The sequence below is a fragment of the Corylus avellana genome, chromosome ca1, assembly GCF_901000735.1.
Source record: "Corylus avellana chromosome ca1, CavTom2PMs-1.0".
In the NCBI taxonomy this organism is placed as follows: Eukaryota; Viridiplantae; Streptophyta; class Magnoliopsida; order Fagales; family Betulaceae; genus Corylus; species Corylus avellana.
In genome coordinates, this window is record NC_081541.1 from 13,496,599 (window position 1) to 13,510,162 (window position 13,564).

A 13,564-nucleotide genomic window follows, 5' to 3' on the forward strand; every position below is an offset into this window, starting at 1 on the left:
AAAAGGAAATGTCTCAAAGATTCATATCTAAGATTCAAATCTCCTATCCCCCCATCAAAAAAATGCTCTGTAATCACAGCATTTTGAAGGGATTTTCCTACAAAAGAACATTAATTACTCCATGGAGAGTGAAGGTTTGCTAATTAGTTTGACGGGAACCAGGTGGGGGTTTTGAAAGAAGAATCTATGTCCACAAATATCTTGTGCGGTAGAATCTAGAGAGACTAGGATAAGGATAGTATGGTGGTTTTTATTTTCAGGAAAAAGAGAAAAGGTTAAAGAGGAGAAAACAGAAAGGAGTCCGATTCCGTGCAATGAGATTACTTTATTACATTGTAAATAGGACAGCCTCGTGTGAGCAGCTGCCTGCCTAGGCCTCACTTGCTCCAATAAGTGGCTGGCAGCCCGAACAAATGGGATTTGGACAACCTCTCATATGATTGCAATGCAATAAGACAATTTATTACCTGGGATCTAAATCCAAAACGGGAAATACAGAAAAAAAAATTATCATAATAGCAAATGCATGTGCCTGCTGCTTACTTCTATCTGCGTACATGATAGATTTTCACCATTTTAGAAACAAAACACCTCTAAGGTTTTCAACAAGGAAAGCCACAGGAACACAAAAGAAATTCAAGTTACAACTCATTTTCCATTAACCTTATTTCCTTTATACCCAAATGATGATTGCTTCAGATCCACCACTTTTAACAAAAGGGGAGGTGAAATTCCTAACAAGGAAAGTTGCTAACAGCACCTAAAATAATGGTGCCCCTACGTACCTCCCAACAGACAAGACATTTCTGACCACCTCGCAATAATATCATAAGGAAGAGAGAAAGAAATTAAAAAAGCTTCTTTTTTTTTTTTTTTTACCAAAAAAGAAATCGCATGGACCAGTGATCATGTTCTTGAAGAATGACAGTGAAAGATGGGGAACCCTGCCTACGGCTGCAGCCTTAGCCAGAATGTACTACAACCATAATTGAGACCCACATGACAACTTCTGATTCATATTTTCAACTTTTAACAAGAAAAAGAAAAAAAAAAAAAAAAGAATAAGATATTTTCCATTTTCAACAAGTAGAGAAAAGAATATCTTTGGCCATCCCAAATGATATGAACACTATCTGGTTGCGGCCATAACTGAGACCCCATATAACAACCTACACTAGTTAAACTACCATGGATATGATTGACATTTTTCAACAAGCATAGAAAAAGATTATCTGTTAACATCACAAAAGAATAACAATAATAGTTTTACTATATTGAGCATTATCTGGTTGTTGTCATGCTCGGGAACACTGACCAATATACACATGCAAGGGCCACTTGGAACAGTTTAATTTAATATGATAATGAAGTCAATGACGAATATTAAAGCCTTTTAATAAAGTATTGAAGAAGGTGGAAACCATATGCATGTTGCAATTTATAGAATTTTTTTTTTTAAAAAAAAAAAAAAAAAAAAATTATTATTAAAAAAAAAAAACAAGGCATTACCAGGTCGGAAACATATTGGAAACTCCTTGTTTGTTTCCCATCACCATAAACAGTCAGTGGCTCCTTCCTTAGCGCCTTTGTAAATTGATGAAATTAACAAACATAATACAGAATTAGAACATTTTTAATTTTTAATTTTTTTTTTAAATAATTAGATAAAGAAGAGAGGAAAAAAAAAAAAAAACAGGACAAGTGAAAAGAAATATAAAAGCTTACCTGAGCTACGAAATTGCTAACAACACGACCGTCGTCTATGCACATACGTGGACCATATGTGTTAAAAATTCGAGCAATTCTTACCTGCAAAACATTACAATTAATTAAAGCTTCCAAAATTCAAAAGAAAAAAGGAATTAAGTAAGAAATTGTAATGTAGTTTAACTAAGAACAAATTAATTTGACCTCAATGCCAAGGCCTCGGTGATAGTCCATGCTCAACGTCTCCGCCGTCCGCTTCCCCTCATCATAACAGCTCCTTACTCCTGCCAAAAATACCCTTTTACGTGAATAGCGATGTATGAATAGTAATACTTTTCAAACAAAAACGTCAATATTCCAGACTTCTAGACGTTACTAATAGGACTTTTTCATATGTATATGTATTGAAAAATCATCAAGCTTCTACTCCCAGCATTAAATTGTCTACAAAAGGTAGATGTGAAAGTGAGGGAGAGAGAGGGAGAGTTTTACCGATGGGATTGACATTGCCCCAGTAGGTCTCAGACTGGGGGTGCTGCAGTGGATCACCGTACACCTCACTGGTGCTGGTAAGCAAAAACCGTGCACCCACCCTTTTTGCCAGTCCTAGCATGTTAAGTGTCCCCACCACATTGGTCTTGTAGAAGAAACAAAATCAAGGACTCCAGAACAAAAATATATTTTTCTATAACAGAAGAATCTAATTTAAACTTGTATTTCCTTTTTTTTTTTTTTTTTTTTTGGTAAGTAAAAAGTAATTAACGTCACATTTTGATTAATTACATAATATCAATAATTTTCATAAAAAAAAAAAATTCCATATGAAAAAAATAATTATCGTGAATGAAAGAAAAATAAACAAAACTTATGAAAATCGAAAGAAAATGAACATGCCCAAAATGAAATGTGATGTAAAGTAGTATGGAAATTTTCTCATGAACCAAACAGACAACTGAAAAGGAAAGGATATGATGGTCTTGACCGGATTGTACTTGTAATGAACAGGCGAGGCGGGGCAAGCGAGGTGGTAGATCTGGTCAACTTCCAAGAGAATCGGCTCGACGACGTCGTGCCTGATGAGCTCAAACCTGGGGTTTCCGAAATGGTGCACCAGATTCTCCTTCCTCCCCGTGAAGAGGTTATCCACGACGATCACGCTGTCCCCTCGCTCCATCAGACGGTCCACGAGGTGGCTACCGACGAAGCCGGCCCCACCAGTAACCAGAACCCTCAGGGTCTTCCTCTTCAGCCCCAGCGGCACTCTCCCACCCACATTGATCACGTGCCCGAGGCCCAGCGCTGGATGGTAATGGCTGCCCTGCTCCACGTACAGCACGCGTCGAGTAGTCCTGGACGGCTCTGATTGGATGACCCGGTGGTGACCATGCGGTGGGAGAAAGCTGAAGAAGAGAGTGGCTATGGCGATTCCGACGAGCACAAACAGGAGTCGCTGCTCCCGGAGGATGTACCGCAATGGGTTCGCCGAGTTTTGGGGAGGGTTAGAGGATTTCGGTGAATTAAGGTTAATGGGTTGTGGGGTTTGGGCACTGTGGCTTCTATGGATCAGTTCGGAGATCATTTTCTCAGAGAGAGAGAGAGAGAGAGAGAGAGAGAAACAGGGCTCTATTGGCTATGGGGGGGGGGGGGAGAGAGTGAGCGTTATGGTTGATGAAGAGGTTGAAGAAGATACCATGCAGGAAATCTGGCCGTATAATCGCTCCAAGGAAGGGCGCCTTTTAGATGCGTGCTTCTTTGCGGGTTTGGCAACTTTTTAAGGTATGGACACGTGGATGTATCCCACTAGATCTTTGTTAACAGTTACGCAAAGGTAACTAAAATCTATTTTATTTATTTTCGGGCCCAAATTAAATTTCACTATTTCAGAGCTGCCCTTTTTTAGATTTTTTTTTTTTTTTTAAAAAAAAAAAAAAAAAAAAAAAAAAGTCAACTGACGGGCTAAACTGCCTGGCAGATTTCGACACTGAATTACGTTGAGTCGTTGATTGACTCAGTCGAGATCTACATCACACGTCTTTTTTCTTTTTCTTTTTCTTTTGTTCTTTTTGTTTTTGATAAATTATGCTAGAGCCTAGAAGTGGGAAAGTTCTGCTTACAGTGAAATGACATCACACCCCTTTGATCCATGACATGTTTGATCGTGGCAGGCAGCAAATCGGGGACTGAAGGAAATGAGGATTGTAGTAATTGGCTATATATTATTATTCCTTGTCATTATGTCATACCTCAAATTGCATGGATGCAAAATTAAGCAACTAGTCGGTGGATTTGAAGAGGGTGCTAATTTAATTAAACCCCTTTCAGCACAGCACAACCTCTGCTTATGACTTCTGGGAAACAATATCGTCTGATGTTGAAGAAATAAAGAAACAAGTGATGTTCCTTAAGCCGCCAGGTAACCGAGCCTGCGTAGTGAGAACAACGACAGGTCGGTCAATGACTCTAGTTTCGGTGTGTGTTAGGCGCAGACCAACCTTCCTATTTTGTCTATGAAGAAAAGGGGAGCCCCACGTTTGCACATGCAATAGTATGTTTGAATTTGACAACCTTCGTTTCAAATTTTCAATCAACAACTATGATTAGGTTCAAATAACCACAACTTGTGCCGACCAACTCAAAACAACCAAATCCTTCAACTCTTTTCATACTACTATCATCAATGAAATTGGAAAAAAACTGTAAATGCAAATACGAGTTTTTTTTTCTTTTTTTTGGTCAAGTAAAGAGTTAGATTGAACCTATTATTATTACCGAAGAACTATTATCAAATGTGCCTAACATACAAACCTGTAATCACATTTTCTACTGATAACTGAAACTGAAACATCCTTTTCTCAAGCCACACCAAATTTCCGTTGACCCAAACTTCCAACCTTACACTATCATCTATCACTTCAAAGAAGTTTGGGAGTCGGCCAAATGTTTGAAATGTTTACCTGAACTTTGAGCCACATCAACCAAAAAGGAAACTTAGGAACACAATTACTCTACAAGAACGGCCAAATCTTTCAGTATTTTAGCACACACTTCTTCCTAAACCAAATTTATGCAGATCTTTGGAAGTTTCCACCTGTAGGCCATGATGCTACATTAACGCTTGCAAATATTCTTTCCCAGACAGCCTTGCATACTCCGTGGTTAATAGAAGGAATTAGCAGCCTGTTCCACTAAAATCAAGTAGCCAGATAATTAGAGGACCAAACTTTGCTTCACATTTGCCAAATCAATGTCAAGCTGCACGATACGACACGACCGACCAGAGCAAAAAGTAGGACAACCACTAGAACCGCCGAATATCTTTGGGTGGTCTAAAATTAAGGGGATGAGTTTCTGGCGTGGCATTCTCATCTTCTCTCCACATTTTAATTGTCTTGTCAGCTTCACAAGTAATAAGTCTTGAACCAGTTAGGTCGTAGGAAATAGCATATATCCCAGCTTCACTATCCAGTGAACCTGAAAGAAAGTACTTATCAGTGATTAACCTCTGACTCCTATTAAAGCCACCCCCACAACCAAAAAAGTGAAAAGGATAAAGAAAAAAAAAAACAAACAAACAAAAAACAAAAAAGAAAGAAAGAAAGAAGCAAAAAATACAATACCAGGCTGTACAATTGTTTGGGCTTGCTGATAATTGTGACCACTCTTCCAATCCCAGAACCACAAACTCCCATTGTCACCTTACAGAAACAAAACAAGGGAAGATTAGAAAGATTTAGCAATTTATTTCTAGAAACCTTGTCAACTTCAGTGTGAAATTACAAGCAAGCACCTAATCTTTCCAAAAAAAGATCGAAAACAAGGGTATGAAAGAGTAAATGTAGATGGTGCACCTAGACATCAGACACCGAAACATATTGCTCCAATGGAAGTTATAAATTTACAAACAACGTGTATTAAATCCTACCTCCTGTTGCCAACACACCCTCCTCATTGACAGCCATTGCATTGATTATAGTTTTTTGCTGAGAGCTGCTCAGAAAAGGCCAAAACCTCAGAATATCAGTTTATCATTAGACTTAATAAATGACTACTACTTGAAAAAAATAAAAGGAAGGGGGGGGGTTGGTGGGTGGGTGAACCATTTCAGTGGATGCTTAGAGTGGAATCTTACCAACTGATTTTTGACAGATTGCAGCATAAGTTAATTCAAATGGAGTAAAAAGTAACGGAAACATATATGCTTACAAAACAAATGAGAGCATCATTCATTTTGCAGACAATTTTCTTCCTTCCAACAAAAAAGTCATCAAATTCTAGGGATTCATAATTTGCAGCTTTCACTTATTAGCTGTTTCAGACTATCAATAAATGGCCATCTATCGGCAATCACATTCCTAAAAAAGAAAAAGAAAACAACCATAATCTCTCTCGTATTAAAGAAATGGACACGATATTAACATCTTAGCAGAGAAGAAAAGCAAAGTGTCCACAAATTCACATGCAACAAAAAAAAAAAAAAGAAGAAGTTGGATGAGAACTCACAGCATGTTGTGGCAAAATTCCCCTTTTGGAAGGTTAAATTTCTTAATGTTGTCAGCTGATGCAGATGCGAAACAATGCCTGAGAAAAAGAGAAAATTGTTAATAAATATGTTTTGATAAAAGCATGAAATTATAAGCCATAACTTTATTATTTAACAAGTAATACATAAAGGCACTTACTCTTTCGGATGCACTGCCATTGCTCGCACCGACTTTTTATGGTGGGTGAGAGTTAACATTGTTTTTCCTGCAAAGCAACAATTTATACATAAACAAATGCATAGTATAAAATAAATAAATAAAAACATGAATATCAACATGGAAATTAAGAAATTAAATCAATCAAAAAATCCCAAATTACCAAATCTTAGGTCCCAGAACTTGATGGTCGAGTCATGGGAGCCAGTAACAACTTGTGGATCCTGAAAACATAAGAAACATAGTTTCATACATAACCTAAATCCCCGCCCATTGATGCAAAAATTCACATAGAATTAACAATAACAAAGCCCCGAACATGTATAGTAATCTCCATAAAACAGATGAACTTTCAAATGATACTCTAATTAACAATAACAATATATTTAAGTTCACGTGTGAATGAACTTCCAAAGGATACTCTACTTATGTCCTATACCACATAAAACAGATGAGGCAGCAAAATTGTTGACAGCCCTTGTATCTAAATATAGCATCATGAATGAAGAAAAAGAAAAGGAAAAAAGCTGTGAATCAGATAAAGAATCAGCATACCGTAGGTCGAGTAAACACTGAGCAAACAGTGTTATCATGGCCAGAGAGAGCAAATATTTGCGCCTTGCTACGAATATCCCAGACCTAAACATTGTTGTTCCATCAAATCACAAAATCATCTTTCTGATCCCAACTTACCAAGAACTAAAAACACACACACAATCATTGTAGTCAGAAGCTAAAAATATAGCAATTGTTATGAGAGAAGTTCTATGAACTTCTATCATACTGATAAACCACATACCCGGCAGACAGAATCACGTCCCCCAGTGAGCAAAATGTCAATAGTGGGATGAAGAGCCAAGCAATAAACACCACTTAGATGACCATGATAAGACCGGATAACCTAAAAAGCAATAAATATATTCTTAACAACCAGAATTACTAATACAATAGAGCATTGAACATTTGAATTTATATAGAGGTTCTGACCTTATTCTGTTCAAGGTCCCAACATTTAACTTGTTTATCATCACCAGCAGAAAACATGTATGTATGTTTGCTGCTGACAGCAAGGCCTGCAAAATAAAACACATTTTTTACCATGTTAGTTCTCGATTAATATGGTCATTAACCATACCACAGATAGCCAATGGAATTTGACGTACCATGAAAAACGTAAGGAACTGACCTCGTATTTGCTCAATATGTCCTGTTAGTGTGAGTTTTAGCCTTCCACTTCCCACATCCCATATCTTGTCAATCAAAAATCAAATGGGAAAAAACCTCAGTACTTGTGCCTTACAACGAAATGCCAACTCTCTTATGAGAGAAAGATAGATCACAAGGTATAAAATATTGGGGGACATTGGGATTATTGCACAACCATATTCAGTTTTCAAATCTCAGAAATATTCCTTATCAAAAAAAGTCTTCCATTTGTAAATCTCAAAAATACGGAATTCGTTTGGCAAAACCTTTTAGAGGTTGCTTTTTGTTTTTTGTTTAGAAAAAAGTGTTTTAATTTGACACAAAGGTAAAAATAGTTTTGAGTGTTTTATGTTTTAAGTTGCTTGTTAAGCTTGGGCAAAAAGTGTTGCCAAACAGACTCACCATCTCCTGATCCATCCATTTTTGCAGTATCGGAGCTTTGGAATACAGTAATTTTTTAGATGGGTCAACTTTGTTAAAAAAATTTACCATTTCCTGCCCAAGTTCTCCCAATACATTTCCAAATTTACCACAAGCATGAGAAATAAATTTTTTCAAACTAGACAATAAATTTTTAGAAAATGTTATGCTAGAGATATCAGGGACAGTAAATTTAATACAACAAAAAGCAGAAGACAAATTATGAAGGGCATCAAAGCAAGCTCAAATGATTATGATATCAAATCCTTAGAACAACTCTCTAGAACTAATTTGGATTAACTGAATTGAAGCTGGATACCTTGATTGTGCGATCTGCAGAGCCAGTACAAAACCATGTATTACTAGGATCAAATGCAATAGATCTCACCCATCCCAAGTGGCCACTGATGACCTACAAAATAATTGAAAAGTGTTACAAAGGCTTAAAACCAACATTAGCAACATATTCAGTTAACAAACACAATCAAAGAAGTCAACCTGCAAAGAGGAGCAAGCCAACCTAACTTGTAAGCCAAGCAAGGCCAAACTAATGAAAATGAGTTATGAATCACTACTTATTATAGTTAGTAGAACAATATGAACTTCCAATACTTTTTTCCTTGGTTTTAGCTGCCTAGACACTCACACACATATTCATTATTTTCCTCTTCAATTTTATTTTGCGTTAAGACATGAGCCTAACTAATTGCATGTATACCACATTTGGTGTAGAAATTAACCAATACTGTGGACATATTAATGGCATGTTCTCAGTAGGAACTTAACGCTTTATTTTTAACTATCTAAAAGGATGTACAATTATAGTTCTCTGTAAAAGTACAAATTACTTAAAAAAAAAAATTACAACAAAAGTTTCTTCAGGAAAAAGAAAGGAACACAATTGATTACTTATAAAAATAAAAATAAATTTAAAAATAAAAAAATGGAGAATTTCTATCATAAAACTTTCATACAATCATGTAATTTAATTAAAAAAATCTACAACAATTGTGCCACCACCAACAGCCTATCCATTAATCACTTTTTTTTTTTTTTTTAAAGGCTTACCCGGTAGGTCTTCCATGGAGCATGCCATACAGGTCGTGGCCATTTGCTTGGGATTCTTTCCATTATAGCAGACGTGGATAAGTTCCTACAAGAAGGAAATGAAAGCAACATAAGCCAAATTGGGCTATATTCCATTAAATAGCATTGATTTGCAAGATTTTGCAGCACACAGGTTTACAATACTCTATCAACCATCAATTGCCTACTGGTATCTTCAGGAAAGAAGGGGAAAAAAATCAATTTTAATGTTCCCTAAGTGCATTTTTGAAGGAAAATATACAATAACAAAGGTTTAAAGTGTATCGGCACATGATGCATGTGAATTTCAACAAAAGGGGGCATATGTGCCAAGATACCAGGCAATATAATGAAATTAATCTGGTGAAAGGCCTTTAAAGATCTCAAATAATTTCAAACTGATGTCAGATATATCAATGTTAACATATCAAAGCAAACACAATGTGAAAAATACTCTTGAAAGAATTTCAACTCTTCAACCATATCAAATTTTATTTATCTTCGTCTGCAACAATATATTGTGAACAGCAGCCCTTCAAAAAATTACTACAGTTTTTCTTTTTAAGACTTTTAAGCATAAAATGATGCTAAGTAACATAATTAAATGAGAAGCAATTAAGAACGAATTATTAGGAGAACGCAAAATCCTTGTTTGTGAAATTATGGGTTCTTTGGTTATCCCCAAAAAAATATATGCTAGACATTTGCATGTATCTCATAAACATAATACAGAAGAAGCTAAAACCTTTCAGATGACCCCGAAGTAGAAACAACTACAGTGCTTTTGGCAGGTAGACCTACATCATTCCTGGAAACAAAACATGAATCATCAGCAATAGTTCAATACAATGGCAAAGGTTTCCTATATAAAAGATTTCAACAGAAAATGTTTAATAAAACAGAATAAGGAGGGGGGGTTGTTAGTATGCTTCAGAGTTATGAGACTATTCTATATTACCACTCCTGAATCCATATCTTGAGAATTTCTCATCACCACAGTCAGATTGTCAGATTATTATTCAAACAGAGTGAGAATACGTACAATGCCTTTGGTTGAATAGATGGACCAACTAGAGCATTTTGAGCTCCTCCCTGCTGGTGATCACTTGAAATTTCTGGACCTTCAAAACAATAATAACACATCCCAATATAACAGTTAAAACCAATGTCATTCCAGTAAAAATTTATACACTGGCAGAATTTTTTCATGAATTTTATTTCCCTCACCAAATGGAATTTTTTTTTTCTTTAAAAAGAAACACAACAAACAAAAATTAGACTTAAAACGCCTTGATTCTTCAACATCACATAGGACTACTACATGATTAGAAAAAATGAAGCACATGTACTGCAACACAACTCGCATATAATTCCATTAAGAGAATCAATAATCACATATAATTCCAGTAACAGAATCACTAACAGTACCAATATATCCTAAATTTAAAAAATAACCGACCTTGTAATGTTAATTAATGCAACTTGGTTCGCTTAGAAAGGCTTAATTACATACAAATTTGTGCGCAAAAATCATGGAACTTTTATCAATACAGTGTAAAAAGTACCTGGAAGAGCAAGGATATTGGGCGTCACCGGAGGTTGAACGACATTAGCCTCCCGAGATGGTTGGCTCGTCGTTGCGGCTCTGATTCCTTCATACTCGAGGCATACCTACAAACCCAATCAACCCCTTTCATTCAAAAGCCATCAAAACCGAAACCATTCACGTATACACATTCCGAGACTTTTTTTTTTACTTTCATACACAACTAAAATTCACTGACCTTGTGGCTCATGCGAATTTTTTTGCTGCAGCATGGAAATTCAGAAAGAAAAAAACCAAAAAGAAGTCAATCAACTGGATGCTATGAACCTAGGGTTCTAAGAAAAAAACGAATTGGGTTTGGGGGAAAAATGGAGGCTTACCTCTCGGGGTCAGGAGGAGCGAGGTAGCCATGGAGAGGAGAGAAAAGGTCGAGGGCTCGCTTGAGGGACTTGAAGCTGAGCTTCTTCAGTGACTGCGGCTCCACTGGCTCCACTTCCACCGTGGCCGCTGGCATCTTCCAGGGTCAGCGGTCACTCTCGGAGAGTTCTAGGTCGGCCTAGTTCGACGGTTTGAGAGAGAGAGAGGCTTAACCCTAGCCACCAAGATCGACAAAAAAGCCGGGGCTTTTTGCCTTTTTTTTCCTTTTTGGTAATTTAGCAGATGAGTGTGTGAAACGAACCGCGCGAACTCGATATAGGTTTCGATAAATTCGACTCGATGATGAGTAAAAGATTAAAAAAAATAATAATATATATCTTCTTTTATATTTTTAAGTGGTTTTCAAAATTATAAATTTTTATTGAATTTTAATTTAATAATAATTTTAGAAGTTAATTATGACGGGAAATCTCGGCAAGATAATGCCATTCATATCCATCATCTACAAAATAAGGGTGCGTTTGGGAGTGCGTTTTCAAAAAAATAATCTGCGATTTTAAACGAAATCGCAACTTTAGGTTGTTTGGGATTGCGATTTTAAAAACGCAAATTTTAAAATCGTAAAAAAATCTGCGATTTTCATAAGCTGATTAGAGGGTGCTTATTTGAAAAAGTGCGAATTTAACAAAATCACGATTTCTATTTAAAAATATATTTGGCGCAATAGTTACCTTTTTTAGAACGGGAATGGAAAAAATACCAAGAATAGCGACCTAAAATATATTAAAACCCTTCTTTTCTCTTTTTTTTTTTTTTTCTTCATCCTCTCTGTCTTGTTCATCCTTATTGGTAATTTGGTCATGAAACCGCAATTATATGCTAATGTTATCCAAATACTCAATTGATAAAAAAAAATACTTTTTAGTATGTTTTACCAAATGCCTATGCGATTTTAAAAAGTAGCGATTTTAAAAACGCAATTTTTAAAAACTCAATTTTTAAAATCGCACTTATTGAAATCGCACTCCCAAAGGGGCCCTAAATCTCGAACATGTGCACCGCAAATATAAAAAATTGGAAGTGTGTATAATTACTCATAATGAATAGCTCGTAAATACAATTTATTTGAATATTGAAGTCCGTTGATTTGAATAATGTTCATGGACACAGATCAAAGAGTTAAAAAGGATAAACAATTGAAGGGTTTGGTCTTGTGTTTGGAGAACTTGAACGGAATACTATTTAGTTAGTTATATTTTAAGGGTATTTTTGTCCTTTTTTTTTTTATGGAACAAAAATACTCCTTAAATATAATTGACTGAATATTCAATAGGTGGTGGCCTATTGACTATCCACTTTATTTTTTATGTTTGTTTTTTTTTAATTTTAAAATAAAATAAAAAATAATGTTTTTAGAAAAAAAAAAAAAATCAATTCCTTACGGAATAATTATTCTTCTAAATTTTTTTTTAGATGAATAGCTATTTATTTACGTAAGGAAATAGTAATTATTTATAAGAAGGAGATGAGAATTCAAACTAATGACCTCCACTTCATGAGGTGTGGTCCACAGCTGATTGAACTACCCCTTAAAAACCAAATAAAAACATAGTTATTCCATAGGAATAGTCATTTGATTCCAATGTCTATTTCATAAACCAAATAGGCCTTCAATTTAAAAAAATGTCAATTTAAAAGTATTATATTTCAAAAGTTTGTAAAATTAACCCTTCCGTCAAAATCCAACATTAAATCTTAACTGAGAAAGTGAAATCCCAAGTAGTTTTGTCAAATTTCAATATATTTTTGTTATTTTATAAATATTTTAAGAGGAATTTTGGGAATTTCGAATTTTTACAAAAGGTATGATATTTCAAATTTTTAAAAGATGTTTTGAAAATTTGAGGGCATAATTACAAAATTGACGGAAAATTGCGGTAATGTTTACCCAAATAAGAGAGGAGGGAAAGAGATATGAGCACTAGTTCAAAACAAGAAAGATTTGAGTTGAGGCAGATTCTGCAAGACTGCAAGCGGATTTCCCATTTTACCATTTGGGAATGATTTGGGAGAGAGTATATATAGCTCTATGGGAGTCTTCTTCCAAGATGATTGCTCTCTAAGCCTGGAGCCAACTTCTAAAAGACGGCCAAAAATACTGCTTCGGCCTCGCCAACAACGAGGTCTACAGCCTACATGGGAACCCTCGATGGTCGAACCTTGATAGCCCCTACATGTTGCAGAAGAGATGGCAATGTTCTTGCGGATGGTGATGTTGGAATTGAGCTTGAGGAAGTTGTTGGTACATAATATTACAGATAACGTTTCTTTGATATACACGTTTGAAAACTGACATTCTCTTGAAAGATGAAACTAGTATAAGTACAGTGATCGATTATACAATAGTTCTATCCCTCTTTGAGATATACATTTCACAATATATTGTGCTCTGAATAAATCAAAACTCGCCCTTCTCTGCAGCATACATTTATTGGTAGTTGATGATACCCAAATCTCCAAGTTT

At 35.6% G+C, this 13,564-nt stretch overlaps 2 protein-coding genes across 2 annotated transcripts in view; both read right to left on the reverse strand.

Annotated features, from left to right (window-relative positions):
- Nucleotides 1-3,328, reverse strand: part of LOC132184311 (UDP-glucuronic acid decarboxylase 2-like) — a 7,202-nt gene extending 3,874 nt beyond the window's left edge. Inside the window, exons 1-5 of the mRNA XM_059597896.1 lie at nt 2,677-3,328; nt 2,200-2,346; nt 1,912-1,991; nt 1,726-1,809; nt 1,510-1,584 (exon numbers count right to left, since the gene is read on the reverse strand). Of these exons, the coding sequence (XP_059453879.1) occupies nt 1,510-1,584; nt 1,726-1,809; nt 1,912-1,991; nt 2,200-2,346; nt 2,677-3,286 (996 nt within the window). The 5' untranslated portion in view covers nt 3,287-3,328. The remainder of the gene's footprint in view (nt 1-1,509; nt 1,585-1,725; nt 1,810-1,911; nt 1,992-2,199; nt 2,347-2,676) is intronic.
- A 1,124-nt stretch (nt 3,329-4,452) lies between these two features.
- Nucleotides 4,453-11,315, reverse strand: LOC132162397 (protein pleiotropic regulatory locus 1-like). Its single transcript, XM_059572632.1, has 17 exons — nt 11,043-11,315; nt 10,901-10,925; nt 10,682-10,787; nt 10,159-10,237; nt 9,862-9,924; nt 9,099-9,183; nt 8,350-8,442; nt 7,591-7,654; nt 7,392-7,477; nt 7,204-7,305; nt 6,960-7,043; nt 6,568-6,628; nt 6,387-6,453; nt 6,208-6,285; nt 5,630-5,694; nt 5,325-5,402; nt 4,453-5,178 (listed from the first exon to the last, which is right to left on the reverse strand). The coding sequence occupies exons 1-17, from the start codon at nt 11,174-11,176 to the stop codon at nt 5,006-5,008; spliced, it is 1,443 nt and encodes a 480-aa protein (XP_059428615.1). The 5' UTR covers nt 11,177-11,315; the 3' UTR covers nt 4,453-5,005.
- Between the last annotated feature and the right edge of the window lie 2,249 nt (nt 11,316-13,564).